General features: G+C 37.6%; 1 protein-coding gene across 2 annotated transcripts in view; it reads right to left on the reverse strand.

The window, feature by feature from the left end:
* Positions 1 to 21,499, reverse strand: part of LRMDA (leucine rich melanocyte differentiation associated) — a 609,951-nt gene that overhangs the window by 508,054 nt on the left and 80,398 nt on the right. The window contains exon 1 of one of the 2 annotated variants that reach the window (XM_088526445.1): positions 17,473 to 17,519. The exons of the other annotated variant lie outside the window; for it this stretch is intronic. Within the exon in view, the coding sequence (XP_088382571.1) occupies positions 17,473 to 17,492 (20 nt within the window). The 5' untranslated portion in view covers positions 17,493 to 17,519. Of the gene's footprint in view, positions 1 to 17,472; positions 17,520 to 21,499 lie in introns of those variants that run through there. 2 annotated transcript variants of the gene reach the window in all.

The raw sequence follows: 21,499 nt of genomic DNA on the forward strand, positions 1-21,499 counted from the left end.
AAAATTTCCTTTATATTCAGCCTTTATTACATCTGCTGCAATTTGAGCTAATTGCTCTACCTTTGGTGAATCCAGAGAACAGTTAGTTATTAAAAAAAAAAGATCATTTTTCACATATTTGTAGGATTATATATCTCTTCCTCCCAACTCCCTTATATTCAGTCTTTATTTTTTTTATTTCACTTAAAATAGTCAAAATGCCTTTTTCATTCCTAAGATGATACTATAATGTATATTTGCAGATACTAAAGTAATTAGGATTTTTGCCAAAAAGTTAAATTAACTTGATAACTCACAAAGCCTGCTTAGGTATACTTGCCTCATGTGATATCAACTGTATTTAGTGGTTCATTATTTTTCACTAAATTAAGCTCAAGCATTAATATATATATCTTCACTGGAAATGTGTTATTACTTAAGACGTAACTATAGGAGGAATTTACCAAGAGTAATACAAGTATTATTTAAAAAGAAAAAAAGTCAGTAACAAAATTTGTTACATCTGAGTGCGTCAACATTAGAGACAAAGAGCAGACAGCTTTGAAGGGGGCTTTGCTGATACACAGCTAAAACTCTTTCTCTGCAAATGATGAAACCCTCTTCTAATTAGTATTTTTGTGATTACAGAAAAGCAGATAAGTTCTCAGCAAGAAATAAAAATTAAAACACTCTCTCCTTACACACTTGAGAAGATAGCAACAAATTTACTACAGCTCTAATTGCAGATTTTCCTAACTGAAGAGAACTTATACATGTAGCAGTATTCATCTCGGAGCACTTCCGGATACTGATGAAAATTCACCACCAAAGTGCAACTAAGTACTGCACTAACCTAACAGGTTAAGAAAGAAAGAGTTGGAATATATTTTGTAGTTAATCAAACTCTAAAGAAAGTTTGGATTTGATAAAATGCTATTACTCTACCTGAACAGAAGGACTTGACATAACAAGTAGGAGGAGGATCTTCAAAGTACTAACAACTAAGTGCAAAATTCAAAGACAGTTGCCGTAAGAAAACAGGTTCTTTACCCCCTACTCTAATAGTGCTAGCAACAGTGGCAATTGCAGCATATAAAACATATAAAACAGCAACTTGCAAGAACACTGAACTTGAACAGGCCAAACTTTTCAAGCAGTCAGGTACCTGATTCCCAAGGACACCAATTGAGAGTTCTTCACATTATGAGTTAGGGCAGATTTTTATGAAGTATGTAGGCACCACAATTAGAAGGCTTTCCCTTAACTTCGCTCTGCTCAGAAGAGCAAGTTGTGTCACCGGACAGCAAGTCCTAGTGCTGATATTTTCACAGAGGGATTTAACTAAAGTATTTTACTACCAAGCACTAAGCCTTTGCACCACATGAGGAAAGTAGCTGCTATTGGAGTTACTCCTGCAGAGCACCCAGGACGCACAGCAGTTAAGCAGAGGACATGGGCTCACCCAACGACTCGCAGCCGCGTTGGTTAAGGCAGAGCTGGATGCAGTGAAGGGCAGGGCAAGATCTGCCTTTCCCAGCATGCAGAGGCTCCAACAGGAAGCCCTTCTCCTGCAATTCCACCCCAAAGCATGTCTAAAGAAATCATCCCCTTCCTTCATGGCAGTTAGTATCGCTACACTAGCAACAGTGTGCAGCCCCCTCTTCTCCACCATTCAGCACAGAATTTCTTCAAATATTATTTCAAAGCGTGAAATGCTTGTTAAAAAGATTTTATATAGTAGAAGAATGGATAAATGTCTCAAATTATTACTATTACTAAGTACTGCCGTTGAACTGTGTTCTATTCATTTGGTTATTGCTTGGAAGACATTTTCCAAAGTTATACATTTGTGTATTTTTGCCTCTTGGCTATCTTATTCTTTCATATCAATTAATTTCCAAATATGACAACTTGATCTAGTCTTTGTAATGGTTCTCACTCTGAATGAATAAATTAAACATAACAATATAGCTGCCTCTGTTCACAACCATTCAAGACAGAATATATTTTCATTTGATGTATAATGATTTGAAATTGACCTGCTAAGTAAAAAAGTAAATAACAAAGTTCTCCACCACAGATTATGCTAAAAGCTCCATTGTCAGCCATTCCTGTGCGTCAGTTAACTGCAAGTGCAGTATTAACAGCTACTGCCTTTTTTAAACGTTCCAATATGAACCCTGGCATTTTTGAACCGCTTCCAGGAAAGATGTGGCGTACATATTAAATGAGCACCATGACTGTGAACATTACAGCAACTGGAATAGAAATTAAATTTCTGGATTCTGAATGATTCAGTTAAGAAACATAAAAATTTTGCTCCTGCCTTTCCACCGAGTGCTGCATATTCTAAGATTAATCCCACAAGAGTCTCCCCCCTCCAAAGCCCCCCCCCCACCCCCAATTCCGCCTATCTTTCATCTTCGCCCCAGACTAAGCAGATGGATGTGAATTCAAAGTTTTCTGATCTTTAGCACAAGTTATGGAGGGTTATCTTTGGCTGTATATCTTTCTGCTGGCAGCACTCCCTTGGTGATGAAGGATTAACCACCACAGCTGTCTCTTCCCAGAATGATGCAGTGCAGCGCTCCTCGACACGACAGCATCACTTAATCTTAATGTCCGCTCTTCCAGCGCAGCCGCGCAGGACAAAGCCAATCAACATCAGATGCCACCAAGATGGACCTACTGCTTGGCCCTGGAGTCTTTCACCCTCGCACACCTATTAATCAACATCATCCAGCCCAATCCCAGCGTTCACGTCTTTCGAACCACAGTTAAACTAAGCCAGGTTTTATATTAACGGCCTGAGAGACATAGAAATCTAGCCAGAGATAAAGTATGCACATGCGGAACTATAGAGAAATTCATGTCAAGTTTTAAGCCTCCTCACTTGCAAAACAAATGTGTCCATTATGTTCTAAAGGATAATAACTACAGGATTTTCTGTTTTTTATATTTTGGAACTCTTTAATAAGAAGAGCTGCCCCTTATCTTTTATGTTTTGATAGTCTTAAGAGGGTATAACCACTATATCTTGTGCTTGATGTTTTTATTTGAAATTGCAGTAACCCACAAATACAAAATGCACATAGCTAAAAATTCCTTACTCTCAACCAAAAAAGTCTTCTGCAGAAGCAGATTATCTTGCTGTGATTTATTTTCTCTACTTTAACCTATTGTATGAACACTGCCTAATGGCTTCCCCTCTTCTTCCTGCTCCCCCTAGTATCAGAGCAATTATAACATAGCTGCTTCCTTTCTTTTCCCCCCTTTTTTTTAAAGCCAGCAAGTTCTGAAAGGCAAATGCAATAAAACAGTAAATTATAGCTAGAGTTTACTAAACAAATGCAACCTAGTTAAATTTAGAAAAATCTTCACTTTTGCTTACATTTGCAATTTTACTGCTGAACTACTGGTATTTCTTACTTATGCAACATTAAAATGTATAAGAAATCCTCTTGTGTGCTATATGCAGCAACTACTCTTGATTTATAATACCCAATTTAGAAAAAAACCCACAACTAAACCTGATTTAAATCACAGATTACTCTGTAAAACACAAGCAAGGAACTATTCCAAATCCTAAATGTAATTTAAACATATTTGTATTTTACAGTGATATATTTTCCCCATTCCTTGTCTTACTACTGTAAACTTTCTGTAATTATATAAGCAATTTCCCTAAGGTCACAACATTGATCACAGTTATATATTGCTCAAGCACTACAAAACATAACTTGCAATAAAATATTGCTGGACATCACTACATAATTTCACACGAAGAACTGCAAAACCCAAGTTGAACAGTGCCAAATTTGGCAATGGGGTGTTTTCAGTAGATTATTCATTTCAACCCTACACCACCATCGACTGATTATTGTTCAGATATCACCAAAACCATTATGATCCCAACAGGGATATGTTTAAGGGAATACAGCAAGAAGAGAGAGCATGCAAAGTGGTTTAAAAGGGATGTCAAAGTGTCCCATTCCTAGAGATGACTCTCTCTCCCTTCATTACAGCATTATTGCATCCGTCACCTCAGAAAGCGTCGCAGCGGTGTAATACACTGCAAGGGCTCACAGTATAAAGCAACCACAGGAGTGCAGCTCAATTTTTAGTGTTTCTGGTTGAGCGCAAGTTCTCACACACTTAATGAGAAGAGAGTTCACAGCTCTCAGTGCACTATGCAAATAGATGTTATTTAGGAGCAGTTAGTGTTGGCATGTTGCACAGCTGAGCTGACGCACCAGTCACTGAACACTAGTTAACAGATACAAGGCTCCCCTTTGGGAAGCTACTTATAAAATAAGGGAAACGCAGAACGGAAGATGAGGAGAAGGACATTTTAGTCACTGTGCAAAAGCAGTGGCTATAAAAGGCTGAAGAGCAGCCATACTGTATGTATGCATAGAAGTACAAGAAATTGCAACTGGGAGATTTGTTTCGATACTGATCTCAAGTAGATTTGAACAAGTTGGGTTCATTACCCACATGAAGAGTTCTCAGAGACCATTCATGATAATCGTAAGAGCTTACCAGCACACACTTTCTTGAGCAGCTTCACAATTTCAAAGCTATAAAACACAGTCTCCTCAAAGATCTGTCAACAGTAACCGCCACATTACTGTAACGAAGGCACCGTGACATCTCTTATAGAGAGGCACACAAAAACTAATACTCAGTACATGCAACAAGCTACTAGGAAGGATTCTGACCCCAGTTTTCCAGTATGCAGCGCAGCTCTGAAGCTCCTACTAAATGTCAGTACGAGCATTTCTCACATCCCAGAGGCCACGTCACCTAATTGAAATGACACAGAGTGACCATTTCCAGCAGATCTGCATTGCAAAGCAGTCTCATGCAATCCTATCTTTCTCTGTTTTGGGAAGCAAATGAGCTAGAAAGGTGGATTCCTCTTCCCCAAAAGGACTGTAAGAGACCGGTCTAATGACTCTGAGGAGGGAAGAAGGCGATGACATAGAAGAAGTTTAAGTTAGTTGAATAACTCGGCACTCCCTGTATTACAGTGTCATGGCACAGTTCAAATCACAAATATTGTCGGTAGCAAATGATTCTGGTGCAGCCTTCTGTTAGCAAAAGATAAATCCACACAGGTCTCCAAAATACTTAGGAATGCTTCCTTTACTAATAAAAAAAACTATTACAAAAAAAGTGAAAAAAGTGGAATGGTTACATGTTACATAAGATGATACAGAACACACAACTGTATTACATGAACATCTAAAAGGACTATATTTAGTCAGCACGGGGGGACGCTAGACCTACAAGCTTTGTTTGCTAGGACCACTCTCCCTTACCTTAGGACATCACTAAGAATAAGTATCAAATAATTTCTTCAGCAAGCACCAGATTTCAGGCACCACGTCAATTCTATCTGATATCTTCAGGTGCTTAAATAAGCAGCATATTGTCTTCAGGAATAAGGCAGGAATACTTTGTTCATTGACATGCAGTGAATAAGGATTTATCAGAAAACACAAGAACATGTCTGAAATCACAGGTCACTTTCTCCTAGGGACTCTATCAAGGAAAGAGGAATCTGCTAGAAAACCACTGAAAATTCATCCAAATATGAGAAACTTCAAACGCAGCTTCCTGATGAAGAGTTTAAAAGTACGGGATCTTCTCGTCCAGACTCCTCCTGAAAGATGCTATTGCATCAACACAGGGCGACCACACAGGAACCTGACACATCTCACCCGTACCATATCTCAACGCTGACATTCCCTAACCTAGTTTTGGCAGAGTTTAGTTTTCTCCAAAAAAAGTAATATGTAAGTCTCAGTTTCAGAAACCTTGAAAGCTTCTGTTCTTCTCATCATAAATCAGGTGTCTCCAATGTTTTACAAATCTATTATTGCCAGCAACAAAGACAGCATAGGAATAGCAGCAACAACGCAGTGTCTCCCAAAACAAAAGTGAAAAATATTTTAAATACTGAGTAGAAATGCCTGCAGCCAAACTTTGCAGCTGTTGTTCTCCTTTTAGGTCAAGCATATGATATTTTTCAAGTCAGCCAACTGTCATGAGCATAACATCATGTTTTTCAGACACCTTCCATAATAAATTTAATATCTTTAAGTTCTGAACTCAAGTAGTTATTTGCTTTACACACACTGCCTACTTGATGAGGTCATTTAAAAACTAAAACCAACAGAGAATAAATAAATAAAATAAAAAAAACACACCACCACCACCACAAAAACAGTAGACTACAATATTACACACAAAAAGAAAAGAACAAAAAGTCCAAAAAAAGAATTGCTAAGCACCAAACAAGATTAACACAGCTCTGAAATCCATCAAGAAAAAGAATAACAAGCAGCTTTTTTAAGATAAAAACTTAAAATTATTCAACTTGCTTCATTGGTCTGTAACTTTTTCCATAAACCTGAAGTGTAGGAACTACATTTTTTAATCAGATCCCAAGTCTTATAACAATTTTTCTGAACACTTTTTAGGAGGCCACCATCGCACTTTATCTTTGAGAGGATTAAAGCCTAAGAAACCAAACCTGTAACTTGTGAAACCTGGTACTTGAGCATCTCCCTGGCACAACAGTCTCTCTTACAGCCCAATCTCACATTTGTTGTCTGAAAAGCTGAACATCAGGGAATATCCAGGACAGTTTATGGATCAGTTTTTTCCCATAACGGAAGAAGTGTCCACAAAAGCCTCTATTGCAGTAATCCCTGACTGACTGCACAGAATTTTCAAAAGGTCACAAGTCACTTGGAAAGCATGGTTTGAAGTTTTAAATCCCAAATATCCCAGATATTTTGCTGAATATTTTCTTGTGCAGAAGTCTAGATTACCATCAGATGGGAAGCTTTCCGCAGTGCAAGCTCAGCATGAAGAAAGGGGTTAACTTATCAAATCCCATTAAACTATAATCAAGGGCCTTTATATTCAGCTTATGCCCTTGCTTGCATTTGTCAAGGGATGATAACAGACGGCTTACAAACTCTCTTCTCATTACTAATTCATTTTTCACACACCTGTTAATTACTAGCAGCACATAATTATTAACAATAACCATGCCTCAAAGAAGTTATTTGGATATATTGTCACCACCATCTAATTTATACAAGTGGAAGAAACAATAAATACATTTCAACCTGCACATAAAACCCACTGTGTGTCTTATTTATTTTTCTAAGTGCAAGTTAAGATTATTTATCAGGCAGAACACAGTTTATCAGTGCCTTTTTACCAGTCTGGACCAATATTTTGGTGACATGGTCATTAAAATTAAATGAAAAAAAAAAAAAAACAGGATTTTTAGCTCCAAAATTCTGGATTAACTCCAACTTGGATAGTTAAACACCGTCTATTACCTTTATGAAGTTTGAATTGCCAGCAATGTTCTGTATGCATCTCATTGCAGCAGGCTGCTGCAGTGGTCTTTACTTAACATCCTCTTAAACAAACATAGCAAAGATGACTTGTTAAAATAGTTAACAATTTCCATAAAAATCATGCAAAGACCCAGTTTTACTACTGAGAAATCATTGTCATTTATAAAAGCAGTACAGAAAGAAAAAGGGCATTCTTTAATGTGACTGATAACCATTCATCTCTCAGAATGCACTGTCTTGTCATGAAATAAGAAAACACATAAAAGGGTAACACACTGACAAAGGAAACATAACGCAACATTTTGCCTCTATTCTTAGACTTCCACACCATCTCTCCCCCAGCTTCAAAGGCCAACAAACTTTCAGCAAGGCTTTCAGAGAAGGAATTAAATTAAATTGATTAACACAATGAAAAACAGATGGCCAAAGCACTTAGCTGAAGTTGACCAAATTGCCATTCTTTGGGGAGTGAGAAACTTGAAATCAGCAGTGGATCGGGGTGACAAAGCCATCTGACCAAGCTGGGTAGACCTGGCACCCCCTGCAGAAGAGGTCAGTGCTGCTTGAGAAGGAGGGCTGCACGTGGTGGCAAGAACTCACGTGCAGAGTAGTGGCAGACTTGGTTAACAGGCACCTAGAGCACCAGCCTCTCCAATCCTGTTTTCTTGCCCACCCTTTTATTTTTAAAGGGAGATTTAATATTTTCCTTTGAGTCATCATTGTACAGTACACTGTTAAATACCAGCTGCAAATTTTAGTTAGGAGCTTATCTTTTATTATTATTATTATTAACCATTCTGCAAAATCGAATCAACACTTTGCTATAGGTTACTCAATTGGTAACCAAGAACTGTCCAAACTGTCCAAAACTGTTCCAACAATGTTTTCCCAAAACACAAAGAACATCTCTGCCTAAACTCAATTCCAATTGTTCCAAACTTCCAAAAGTTCCAATTAAAAAGAAATCTTATTACAGCATCCTCTAACTGCCATACACCATGACTGCTAAAGGTGGAGAAAACAAACAAATATACAAAAGAAAAAGATAATTTTGCTGTCACAGCTATCACTATAGTTGTGCAAACAAAAGCAGAAATCTCCACAGATTTGATGTTATTTGTAACCCAATTTTGGCTTTCACTGCAGTGCTCCTATCAGCTTCCCCTAAACAGAATTTATAAGCTCCAGTTTGGTCCTGTGTTAACCATGTTCATATGGTGCCTGATCACATCAGAACAAGTTCACTGCTCTCTACAAAATACTGTGTGGAGGCAATTTCTGGAAGTGCAGTGCTTACGAAACACAGTAGTCAACTTCACTGCCTATTTTTCTATTCTTATTAGTCCTATTGTTCATATTAGTTACCTGTAAATCTCTAAAGAAAAAAAACTCCTTAGCCACTGACTTTTCAAATGCATTACAAGAGATCGAACACTTAAGATATCTAAGAAATTACTATTTTTAATTAGGGCTGCAAATAAAGTGCTTGCAAGAATATTTGAGTACTGCTAACATTAGAGTGTTATTGTCTATTAGCTGCACTGCAGCTCCCATTCCAAGCCATGCTCCTTTCAGATTTGACATTTTTCACTGCAAACTAAAATAAATTTAAATATTTTAAATCCCAAAGATTCAGATAAAGGGAAAAAAGAAAACACTAAAAAAAATATTTCAATAATGTTGCTACAAGACACACATTCAGGGCACATGCAAAACAAATGCAATGTCTCTTTAGAATGACAAACTTTCTGAACATTTCCTCATCTAAGAAAGAATATATAAACACATTAACAGCCTCAGTATTCAGCAACACACTGCTGAACATGGAACTGCAGTATGGAACTATGTTACAAGTGACTAAAAGGGAAAGTACTCAACTTTGAAGATAATGTTCCTTTTTTTAAAAGGAATCAAAAAAGCAATCTTAAGTAGTATGAATAGAAAGGACTCTTCTGCTAGTCTCTGAAATGGAGGAGGAAAATATGACTTCAAATCCATTCTGTTTTAAAACGAAACAGTGATAGTGGAAAATGATGAGCAGATAATCTAATATCATTCTGAAGTCAGAAGAAATAGTCAAAGTAACACACATCATCATAAAATGAGGAAAAAGTTATAGCAAAATAATACAAAAATACACCTGTAATGACCAAGCATGCCTTTAGCACAAAATGCCCTTAGTTTTTTTAAAAATATTCCCTATTTATTACTAAGGAAAACTGAAATGTATATTGCTTTTTGAGTTCTCCCTTTTACATAAATGGAGTGATGGCTCATAAATACTTGACTTGTGAGGTCAAAAAAAAAAAAGTCAAAAGAAATGAAAACCTCTTCTTTGTTCAAAAGCCTTGCCAGTTCCTTTCTTAGTGATTTATTTAAATAAAATGTTAAGTAGTAGGTGTTAATAAAATTACACATGTGATAAAATGACTATTCTTTTAAAATCTGATCTGTAATAAATTTTATAAATTCTGATTGCTAGTTATTCAAACCGTCAAAGCTTTGCCAACAATAGCCAGCAGAGGTCTATTACTGAAGTAGTATTAATATAGACATCATCACCAATTCAAAGCAGATAATAAAGGACTGACACATTTATTATCATTATTAATTAACAGTTTTCTGAGATGGAATTAAATCAATATGCTGCTCTGATATCATTTTAACTAGTTATGCAAATCAAACATTTAGAGCCCATGAAAGGATATAAATGCCATTCAAAATTCACTTCACACTTATTACTGTAATATCAGAACTTTCAGGCTTTGCTAGTAAAAAAAGGACTTAATGCTCATTTAATTACACTCAGACATAAAGCTTATGGAATGAAAGTTGAAATAGCTGATTAGTTAGGAAGTCACAGTAAGGCTATAACACTAGGGATAGACAATGAGATAATAATGTGAAAATGCAGAGCTTTTGCTCAGAGTTGTTCTGGCAGATCCTATTAAAAAGAACAATGACATGTGTAGGAGAAAATGTTTTAAAATTACAAAGTTGAAGAATCTTTCCTAAAGCTAGGGGAAAAAAAAGAAACCATTAGTTGTCATTTATATAAATAGAAAAATGCTACATTAAATGCAACATTTTTTTCTAATTATGTGATTATAATATTTAATCTTTTACATGTGAAATTTTAACCATTTGCCCGCATAAACAAGAACATTAAGAAACCCTCTTTTCCAGATTATGATCTTCATACACTTGCTGACAGAGAATTAGCAACAAGCAGCCTGGCAAAAGGCTCCTGATTGACGGCCACTGGAGGTGACAGTGTGACAAACTGAAGAGCCTACAGTAAGGACAGCATTGACTTGGCAATGGCCAACAATGTCAAGCCCTTGGCAAGCCACAGTGGCCAAATGGGACCAGGGTCTAGCCAACCCCTCCAGCACTATGGGAAAAGAGCATCCCTGAGAAGCCCTCACCACAGGAGAAATGGAATGTGTCTGATGAGGACAGCAGCACACAGACGATGGTGTCTAATATTACCATTTTGTTACCGCCTCCCACTGGCTCTAACAGTCGGCAGAGCAGATGATACTGAAAAAACTTGAGTTTTGCCTCTTCACCATGACTATCCATCACACCATGACATTTTTCAAAATGATTACAGGATCTTTACCTAGATTTTTCTCTTAGATGTCAAGTTTTGCTTAACTGCACACCTGCCTGACTCTCACAACACTCTATTAGGCATGAAGTTTAATATGGAGTTTAGTAAGACTGTGGGAGAGAAGCAGAAGTGACAGACTTCTCACTTGAAACAGTGTCTAATTTTATCATATTCACAAAACGAAGGCTTTGGCAACCAGGATGATTTCTCCATTCAGTATGCCTTACACTCCAGGGACTCGGAGTGCTCAGACTAAATCTCAAAACGAGCAACGAGGCAGCAGATTTATTTGCTAGGAAAAAAAAAAAAAAAAAAAAAAGGATCTTTTGCTCAGTCTAGCAAAGTAGGCCTTAGACGATGACGTTACCTTTCTGAGGCTAAAAACTGGATAGGAAAGGCAACACATTTTCTATGGAATAAGGTAACTCATATCTTATTGTTCATATTTTTTTTTGAATTTTGACAAAATGCAAAATGGCACAAAAAGCAGCTTTTAAGATACCCAACATTATGCAACTTCGTTATTTTAGAGGCTACAACATCTAGGGTAACTGAAAATACTAGTTTTGCCAAATCACCTGGAATCTACCAATAAATGAGAACAACCGTGTTTTACTCCTGAAATATTCAGGAGTGTATTTGGGAAAGCAAATGCTTTCCAAAATGATTTAGTTCATATCGGACCTTCTAACCAAGCCATTTTCCTGGAGGCACTTACACCTGCTAGAACCCCCAGGGAGACTGATAAAAGTATCTGCTGGCTCTATCTCAGTTATTGAATTGAAGAAATAACTTTTTCAACATCCGCATCTTATCACCACTCTAGAATAATGCTCACAGATTAAAATGATTAACAGCTGCTCAGTTTGGAGGCAGTGAAAGGGGAAAGCTTTGCACCATGTAAAGAAATAGAACAGCATCGTAAAATCTTAGCTGCCTTTAAAACTTCCATCAGTCCTCTAAGAGATAGTCAAGTGATAGCATCTTGTGACATAGGCTCAATTTCTATCATGTTCTCCAGCGCCAAACAGCAGCAGTAGGAGGCAACAGTTTGTCAGCAAAAAGGTTGACTGCTACACTGGTCTGCTCAACATTGCCTTAAGCATCACCCTTATGGGCAAAAAGAGAGAGCGAACTGGCTTGGTGAAGATGGACTTGGCGTACATTGACTTTGTAGGCTAGGACCTAAACATCTCACAGTTTCGTTTTGTTTCAGTAACAGGGTTTGATGTTGTTAAATAGAAGTAGTAATACAAAGCTCTCATCCATATTGTTTCTTCCAATAAAAAACTACTCAGAATGACATCAAAAGAGTACCCAGCTTAGCTGTACTTAGCCAATGTTGTCTTAAGCATTGAGATGATGTGATGATGACTCTGTAAAAGTGAAAACAATTCCTGAAAGGAGAACAAGTCGCAAAGGAGATTGTCCCTTAGGCAGTCATCTATCAAAGAGTTTGTAAGACATTCCTTTTGTATTCCTAAAATTTGAGTAAGTCATTTTGAATACAGACACTGAATTTCACCATTATTTAGAAATACTTATGAAATTTCCTCTAGAAAATAGGAAATAGAAAACAAACCCACCCATACCCTGTGAGGGTACTAGCTCTGCACTCTGGACTAGCAACTTTCAAATCGTGGGCAAGAGCACCAATCACACCGCCAGGATGACCCCTCTGCCAGCCAGCCAGGAGGGCTAGGGAATCACATTTTGCTTATGCAGCTGCTATCCACCCAAAAATGCTTGGCTTAATCCCATGCATGGCGCTCCGTCTCCATAGTTGTGTCCACGTTGCTTTCTGAGATGCCCCAGTACCACTCAACACTGCAGATTCATTGCCCATCCAGGCTGTAAAACCACAGTATTTGTAAAACCACAATCCAGAGAAATTATGTTTGCAGGTACACTCATCAATAATCATAAACCAGGAGATTTACCTGTGCTCCTAATCATCATAGTCTCGAGCAACTTAAATGTTAATGCTGCAAAGCCTCACAGATGCTGTGAAATGTCAGCACGTCAGCCATGCTTCACAGATAGGAAGCCCACACAGGGCAAGTGATGTGATGTGCCCAAGGTCAGAAAAAGAAAAGACGATTGAGCATGAGACTCTTATTTCTTGGGCTGTCATCACGAGAGGCTATTTTTTCACAGAAGAATCAGATTTTAATGTAATTTTAGGGAACAGTTAGTCTTCTGATTCTATACATAAATTTTAATGGTACAGGCACTCTTTGGAGTCTGTGACTCCAGCTAGATTATTATTAGTCCTCCTTCAGTGAGGAAGCAGCAATATGATTCTTCCCTGACAAGAAATACCAGCATAATTTATTGCATTATTACTCCTCTGAACTGAAAGCAATTAATTACCTCCAGCAGGATGCACAAGTGAAAATTCATAAGAAGAAAGTGATGAAAAATGTACCCACTGCTTTAAAATAATAGGTGCTTAATGGTTTTTTGTTTGCTAGCTAATCTAGAGCATCTTATAAACAGCTAAGGATTGGTTATCAGTTGCAAAACCACTTTTTTCTCACTTATATTATTCTATCATCCATAACCTTAGAAGGGAGGAAGAAAAATCTGCTACATTCACAAGAAACAAAAAGACTGCATTTTTTTTTCCTCACTACAATAAAGTTGGTGATATGTTTGTATTTAGAAGATACAGTAAAGTATGCATGGATTTATTAGCTATGTCACTAGCGCTTCTTTTTATTATATGATATGAGACCGCTAACAATTTCACTGGAAAAGTTGGCAAAGTTATTTTGCACTTGCACAACACTAAGGTCCCATTTGTTCTGCAGAAATGATATCTAAAGTGTGGTACAAGAGAAAAGAATATCTCAAACTCAAGTTAGTATATATTTTCAGAAGGCAAGTATCCTCACGTAGAACTATCTACCTGTACAATAAAATCTTCCTACAAATTAAAAAAAGAAAACAGAAAAAATAAAAGAAAAAGTGTTTCATGTTAATAAATTGGATGTGTATGTTAAAGACAGACACAGAGCTAAATTCATTACATTTATTTCAGCTTTTCAGAATTATTCACATCTGTATGATTCAGTAATTGTTTTTTCTATAAAGTTATTGGAGTAATTTTGCTCTGTATATTCCCGATCAATTCCTCCTCTCAAGGGCACAGTTGAAAAGTGATATTTGAAAACGGTCCCTGATAGATTGCATGGTTAGTCAGCAGCAGAGACAAACAACCTAATCCAGCGCAAATTAGTTCGGCTGCCAGCAATAGTTTTATACAAAGATGTAAATTATGTTGTCAAAATCGGTCGCTTTCTAGCTTGCTGCTCAGCTAACAAGAAACCACTTTGGCTGATAAAGATGAACACTAAGCTTTTCTCGCTTACAAATTTGCAAATCTGCCACTTCAGCATTCTGTTAGCCACAAACAAAACAAGTCTATATAATTGCTTCCTTTTTTTCCTGCAGTGCTGTTTCTCTCACAGTTATATTTCTCTAAGCAAAAATAAAAATCACGTATATAATTTGTAAAGTCTAATAGTCTTTAAAATTTTGTTTAAAAAAGACAACTAGGACAGCCACCATCACTTATTTTTAACATTTATAGCAAAATCACCAGACATGATATCCTGTTACAAATATCAACTAGTCATACAAACAGATTACAGATTTACTATATAAATGTGGCATCCTCTGAAGTTCTGAATGCAGTTTAACCGTCTTAAAGGGAAAACATACACATCTATTTTAATGTAAGCTAAAGTGTCTTTGGAACTGCTTTGGCTGACAATGGTCCATCCGTATCTATTACGTTGCATGTTGTTCTTAAGGGTAGAATATACGTGTATATATGCTATTATTGCACCACTCTGCCCACTTTAAATGTAAACTAGATAGATCTAACATTTGTATGAAAATAATAATGCATTATAACTGTAATTATATCCACTATAACTCAAATAAATAAATTATAAATTACAATTACCCTTTAAAGTTGCTAGTCACACTATTTGCTTTAAAATTAATTGCAGGTGCTCCTGAATGTTTTATTACAGCCCCAAAGTTGTATATTTCAAAGAACAGTACAGATGATTCCTGTTTATTTGTTAAATTAAAGCTTTGTTGGTAAAAATTACAGCTTAATTAATATTACGGGTACTGTATAACAAAATAGTTTACCTTGTGCATAATTTATTTCCACACGCATATCTCAGTACAGAGCCATTACAGCTCTAAGGCAGCTAAAATAAAATATTCCTCCTTTGCTGGCATTTTTCTAAATAGCAGTTCACTAAATCAATATTATTCACTTGGTATTTTTAAAAGCAGTGTATCTTAATAATTACACAGCATTAGAGTAGGCAATAATTTCACTTGCTAAGCATATTAAATTTAGCAAACCATCAGTCAAATAGTTTGTTCTTCTTCAGAATTTGTAAGTAGAGAGCAAGAGAGTTTGGAACAATGTTACTTTGGTATAAATGTCACATATAGTTTAAGACTCTGTATGTGACTCCCTAAGCAAGCACAGTGCCATATATCTTTATTAGTTTCATTGGTCAGTGCAGTGACCAGTTGTTTATACTCATTACACAAGACAAGGTGAACCATTTGGCACAGACCACAATCACGGCTAAAAACATATGACTTTGCAGAAAACAAAAATTGTAAATAAGGCTACACAGAATGCTGTATAAATACTAGTAGAATAAAAAGCATTTAGTTATTTTAACGTTGTCTCAGATTTCTTGTTTCTCAGATATTAAAAAAATATATACGTGTGTGTACATATGTGTATAAATGGGGGTTTTTTTGGTCAACTTAGTCTTCTTGGTTTAATGTATTAAAAATAATTTTATCATTGTTCAGTTTATTCTGAAAAAAATGCACTAGTTAAGCTGTTTGAATAATAATCCACAACTTAAGAGTTTTTTTGTTGGTTTGTCTTTTCAAGTACTGCACATAAACTCAACATACTGAACACCACATTTTCAGGAGGGAAAGCAACTCTCATTTCCAGAGGACAAACATCCCTATCTCAGTTCACTTATCAAGCTTTCCTTCTAGGTCTGGATAATAACTGAAATTTGCATCTAGGTACTGAAGGTGTAAATACAGTTCCCAACCACTTCTTCAAGGGCTGAGTTCAAAAAACAAAAACATGTATTTTTTTTCCCAGACAAATTAAAAAACAGAGAAGAGACTAAAAACAAAAGAAATGGTCTAACCAAGAAGGAATGTCTTTATGTGCCACATTTGTCATTCTCAATGAAGCCAATCATGGTAGTCATAGCCATGGCCTAAGTATTTCCACCGAAAAGCTCAGCCTATCAAAATATCCACTGCTAACATCCAAAAGAGAAAAGTGGATTTAATTTCTCAAGAAATATAATTAGGAAAAAAAATCGTATTAATTCAAGAGCTGATAATCACCAGCCCAAACCAACCAGTTCCAGGATGCCTTAAAGCACAGTGGAAGGAGTTATTTCTCTAGCGGAGGCATTTTAATCGGTCCATGTTAGCAACAACTAAGCCAACTACTGAGGCCAAGTTTTTAAAACCAGTTTTCCAAGGGCTGTATTCCTAGGGTATAATATTAAAAACATTGCAAGTCCCAATCTACAGAAACACCATTCAAGATCCCATCTTACTCTTCTCTTCTCTGTTTGAATACAAATTGATCAAACTAAGGTATTATATTTGATATGCAAACATATTTCCACACAGATATTAGTAAAATAGGAAGAAAAAAAAAAAAACACGCAGACAGCCAAAGTTTGACAAGAAACTGTAATGCTATAAGATACAGAACAGGTCTATGAGAAACATTTGCTCAAATAATGTAAGGCTCCTGATGATGATAAAGGCAATTCTGCAAAAAGAGTAAAGAGTTTGTGCTGAAGACGGATTGTCATAGCAAGAAATGTGTTTTCTTTCACGGAGCACGGCTGGTTTGCAGCTACTATAGCAGTAGCTGCATCTTCACCTGCTGGTTCTAAGTGTTAAGTCTCAACATTTATAGTCCCAAACTCAGAAGGCCTCTAAGATAGTGGTGAGAAACCTTTCTTTCTAACTCATTTCCTGAAGTTGTGTCTTCCCCCCCACAAGCAAAACACTTGGACCTTTTATGCTCACGAGGATCAACGTGTAATTTGATTCAAAGAGACAGATACCAACAACACTGGGTATTCTAAACAATTAGTACTTGTTTACCACCACTACCACTCTTAACTTCCAAGCTATTATAATTTACTAAGTAGAAAGAATTACAAATGGCAAAAAAAAAAAAAAAAAAACACTTGTCTGCTTCAGGATTGAAAGCTTTAGGAGTTTGTTTCTTTTAATCTGCAGAAGTGTGATTAGATCATACACCTACATTCCACATTATAATGTTCCAAGAGACAAAATGTGATAGTTTCCAAATATGCTATTTCTCTCTGTAACAAAATGTAATGAAAAATCCTTTCTTTGCATGGCAAGTTTTCCCTGTGCTATTGCAACTACCATGCTTGAGGTCTTGTCATATAAACATTTGCTGAAATTAGGCTGCAAAGTCAGGAACGTTTAAACTCTATTATCAGCAGTATTGTTTGCATATTTTACAGAGTGTTTTTATGAAGATTTTGAAAATAATAAACTCCAATTAATGATGTTTTGAGAGAAAACTTACAACAGCTACTTAGCTGACAACATCTTAATCTCTCTAGGCAGTCTGTAGGCTTTTTTTCCATTTGTTTTTGTTTTCTAAATCACATTAGGAGGGCACTTTTAAAGGAAGATTTGCATTTCAGCTTTGCCTATCCAAGAAGCCGTCAAGGACGCAGCAGCTACAGAAACACACCAACTTTCCACAAAAGCTGTCTTTTTAATGGGGGAAGAAAGGGCACCATGATTTTCAAATGCCTCTTTAAAAATGTATCACAAATAGGTCTTCATCTCTCGCCGATGCCCCATAATTATAAGGTGTCCAAGTCCAGTCATCTACAACATTATTCGGAAAGAATCACCTTAAGGCAGGTAGAGGGAATAACAAAGCTGCTGCTGTGTGAATATGTATTAACAATGGTCTGACCTGTGTTTGTGTCACCAGATAAGTGCTTATACATAGCTACAAAGAGCCAACTGAGCTCTTTTCCCCCAGAAAAAAAAAAGGGGGGGGGGTCAGGAAAAAATAAATAAAAAAGACCCTAGCAGGCAGGAAAAAGCAGCCTGATGGAGGGTCCTATTCCTGCCCCCCTGCCTGGACTGTGCTATGAAAAAAACAAGGGCTTTGCTGAGGCTCTGTGCAGACAAGGCAGCTCTGAAAAAACTAATAGCCATGATTAATGACAACGGGCTAGAGGAGAGTTGGGACACAGCCGCCACATATATCATCCCTTCCCGTCAGTCTCTGCTCCTCCCTGCCCCTCTTCCTACGACCAGTAAGGCATTATAAAAATGTCTTATCTGCTTTGGACTTTTTCTGAAATCACTGTGCTGCTGAAAAAGGAGGAGGAAAAACAGAAAGAGAGAGAAAGAGAGAGCGAGGGAGAGAGAGACAAAAAGGCAATAGGGTGAACAAGAAAATGGCATGTAAAATAACTATAAGATATTCCAAGGGAAAACGCACGAGCTGTAATCATTCAAGATTTCAGCAACTTGACTCTTCACATGCTGAAGCCACATTTTCAAGGTCTTATCTGCCATATGGTTCCCTGTTTGGATGATTTATTAGGTGTAGAAAGCACACTGATAAATTTTACTGCATTTCCCTGAATAGGCAACCTATGGTGTCAATAACAAAGCTCAGGCCGCTTTAATGAAAACTGTAAGCACCAAAGGGTAACCATTTATTTATGAGTCACTATAGTATTACTAGGACAAAATTTATCTTCCCTTCTCACGCACTCTGCAGAAACCAAATCTGGTCAAAGAAACAGCGATCACATCCATATGTCAGTGACTTACTAACACGTCTCCTGCATGCTCAGGGCTTGTATCCAAATAAATAGTTCCTATTCAATGATTAGTTTTCTAATTTAAATGATGCTCTTAAGTCATAGTAACTTTAAAAAAATATTGGTGACAACTTGCATCTGTAGAATTGGTTATGTAAGCTTAATTTTCTTTGCCCAAGAAAAAGAATAAAAGTTATCAAAAAGAACCACCGTCACTGTAGGGGTTGGAGCTTTAGCAATGCAGGAGTAGATTATCAAAATCACTTTAGGGGAAAGAAAAAAAAAAAAAGGAAGCTGAAAGCAGATGACAGCTTATAGAGGCAAAAAAACCTGTGTTTACTGTTCTATTGAAGATTTCAGCAGATTAATGGTACGTAAGATTCTTTAAATTTCTTATGTGTATTAAAAGAAAATAAAACATACACACCCATTTTGATGTTCTTCACATTTACTTTAAAAGAACAGATTGCATTCCCTCCATTTCATGTATTGAACACTACATAATGTGCCCACAGTCCAAATGGACTTTAGATTTCAATGAAAAAAAATAAAAATAAAGTAAAAGGGCAGAAGCCTGCTCAGGCTTCATTCTGCTCAAGACCAGTATTTGGAAGGCAAACTGACATTCTTTGCTATTCATCTTACGTAATCTTATCAGCTGTTCAGACTGGATCAAGACTGGCAGGAATGGTCACACACGTATGTGCTCTACCCACCCCGCCCTCCCACATCCTCAAAAAAACAACAAATCAAATCACACACATCCCGCATCCATCATTTGGGAAGCAAAAGGACTCCTAATGGTCAGAGCCAGAACACTAGCACCTGTGCTCGCAGTCATGCCACCTTTTTTTCCTCTTTGAAGAGAAAAAGTCCTTTTTTTTTTTTTCTCTTGAATATTTCAAATACATATTACGTGAATTTAGACTTCATTACTATTACAACTATTCAAGTTCAAACCCACCAGTGCCAGACTTTCAAAAGGTCAACAGTTGCCACTAGGTACTTGCAGAAGACACCTTCTTCTAGATACTTAAATAGCAGCTTCCAGATAACAAACTATTAAAAATCTTGGCCTTAACATCCACCTTTAACTCAGATACATAACATGTTAACGGTACACACATGTCTTTTTATTATAACTATAAACCCATAGTGTCAATGAACATTTCTTGGCAGAAATCCAGTGGTGAACACCAGATTCTAGTCCTTCGGGGCACAGAGCACAAATGTGTTTAAGGAGATATGCAGTTAAAAAGACTAGCTTTCTACACGGGCCTTTAACCTTTGGCTAGTGTTGCCTGAATATAGCTTTCTACCTAAAGAATTTAATGTCATGGTCCCATTGCAAGTGGAGAGTCACTTCAATCTGGGTCAGCCTTTTTTGTAAAGCCTGACCCTGAAATGGCAGGATTTAATGTCATGACTAAAGGGCAAAACTTCAAGCATGATCAAGTACCATGCAATTAGCAGCCAACATTCCTGAATTACCCAATACCTTCTCTCTTGCCACTAAAACTAAAGCATGCTCAAATTAATACACACAGTTTTCCTCAATTTATCACCTAGGTAGAGAACTAAATCGTGTGCCCTGAAATGTTGGCTGGAATTATAATATATGCTAACCTAATGCATGGCAGAGAGGACATTCCTTCTCCCTTTTTTGTCTCCTTCTTGTTTTCTCCAAAAGACCACTAGGAAGGAGTAGAAATTATTTTAGATTTTATTTTTGAGAAAGAAGAATGAATGGCAGAAGGAAATCACAGAATGCTTAAGGTTGGAAGGGACCTCTAGAGGTCATCTAGTCTAACCCCCCTGCACACGCAGGGTCACCTAGAGCACGTGGCACAGGACTGCGTCCAAGCGGGTTTGGAAGATCTCCAGAGAAGGAGACTCCACAACCTCTCTGGGCAGCCTGTTCCAGGGCTCTGGCACCCTCACTGGTAAGAAATGTTTCCTTAAGTTCCTGTGGAACTTTTGGTGCTTCCGTTTGTGGCCATTTCCTCTAGTTCTGTCAGTGGCCACCACAGAAAAGAGGGCAGCACCATCCTCCTCACTGCCTCCCTTGAGGTACTTATAGACACTGATCAGATCCCCTCTCAGCCTTCTCTTCTCCAGGCTGAACAGGCCCAGCTCCCTCAGCCTCTCCTCATAGGGCAGATGTTCCAGGCCCCTGATCATCCTTGTGGGCCTGCGCTGGACTCTCTCCAGAAGCTCCACATCCCTCTTGTACTGTGGAGCCCAGAACTGGACACAATACTCCAGATGCGGCCTCACCAGGGCTGAGCAGAGGGGCAGGATCACCTCCCTCGACCTGCTGCAGACGCTCTTCTTAACGCACCCCAGGATCCCATTGGCCTTCTTGGCCATGAGGGCACACTGCTGCCTCATGGTCAACTTGTCATCCACCATGACACCCAGGTCTTTCTCTGCAGAGCTGCTCTCCAGAAGGTCGGTCCCCAGCCTGTACTGGTGTCTGGGGTTATTTCTCCCCGGGTGCAGGACCTTGCACTTGGCCTTGTTGAATTTCATGAGGTTTTTCACCACCCAGTTGTCCAGTCTGCCCAGGTCCCTCTGGATGGCAGCGCAGCCCT

This window comes from Tinamus guttatus, unplaced genomic scaffold (assembly GCF_059628265.1).
Source record: "Tinamus guttatus ecotype Peru unplaced genomic scaffold, ASM5962826v1 Tinamus_guttatus_pri_ptg000246l, whole genome shotgun sequence".
Taxonomy (NCBI): Eukaryota; Metazoa; Chordata; class Aves; order Tinamiformes; family Tinamidae; genus Tinamus; species Tinamus guttatus.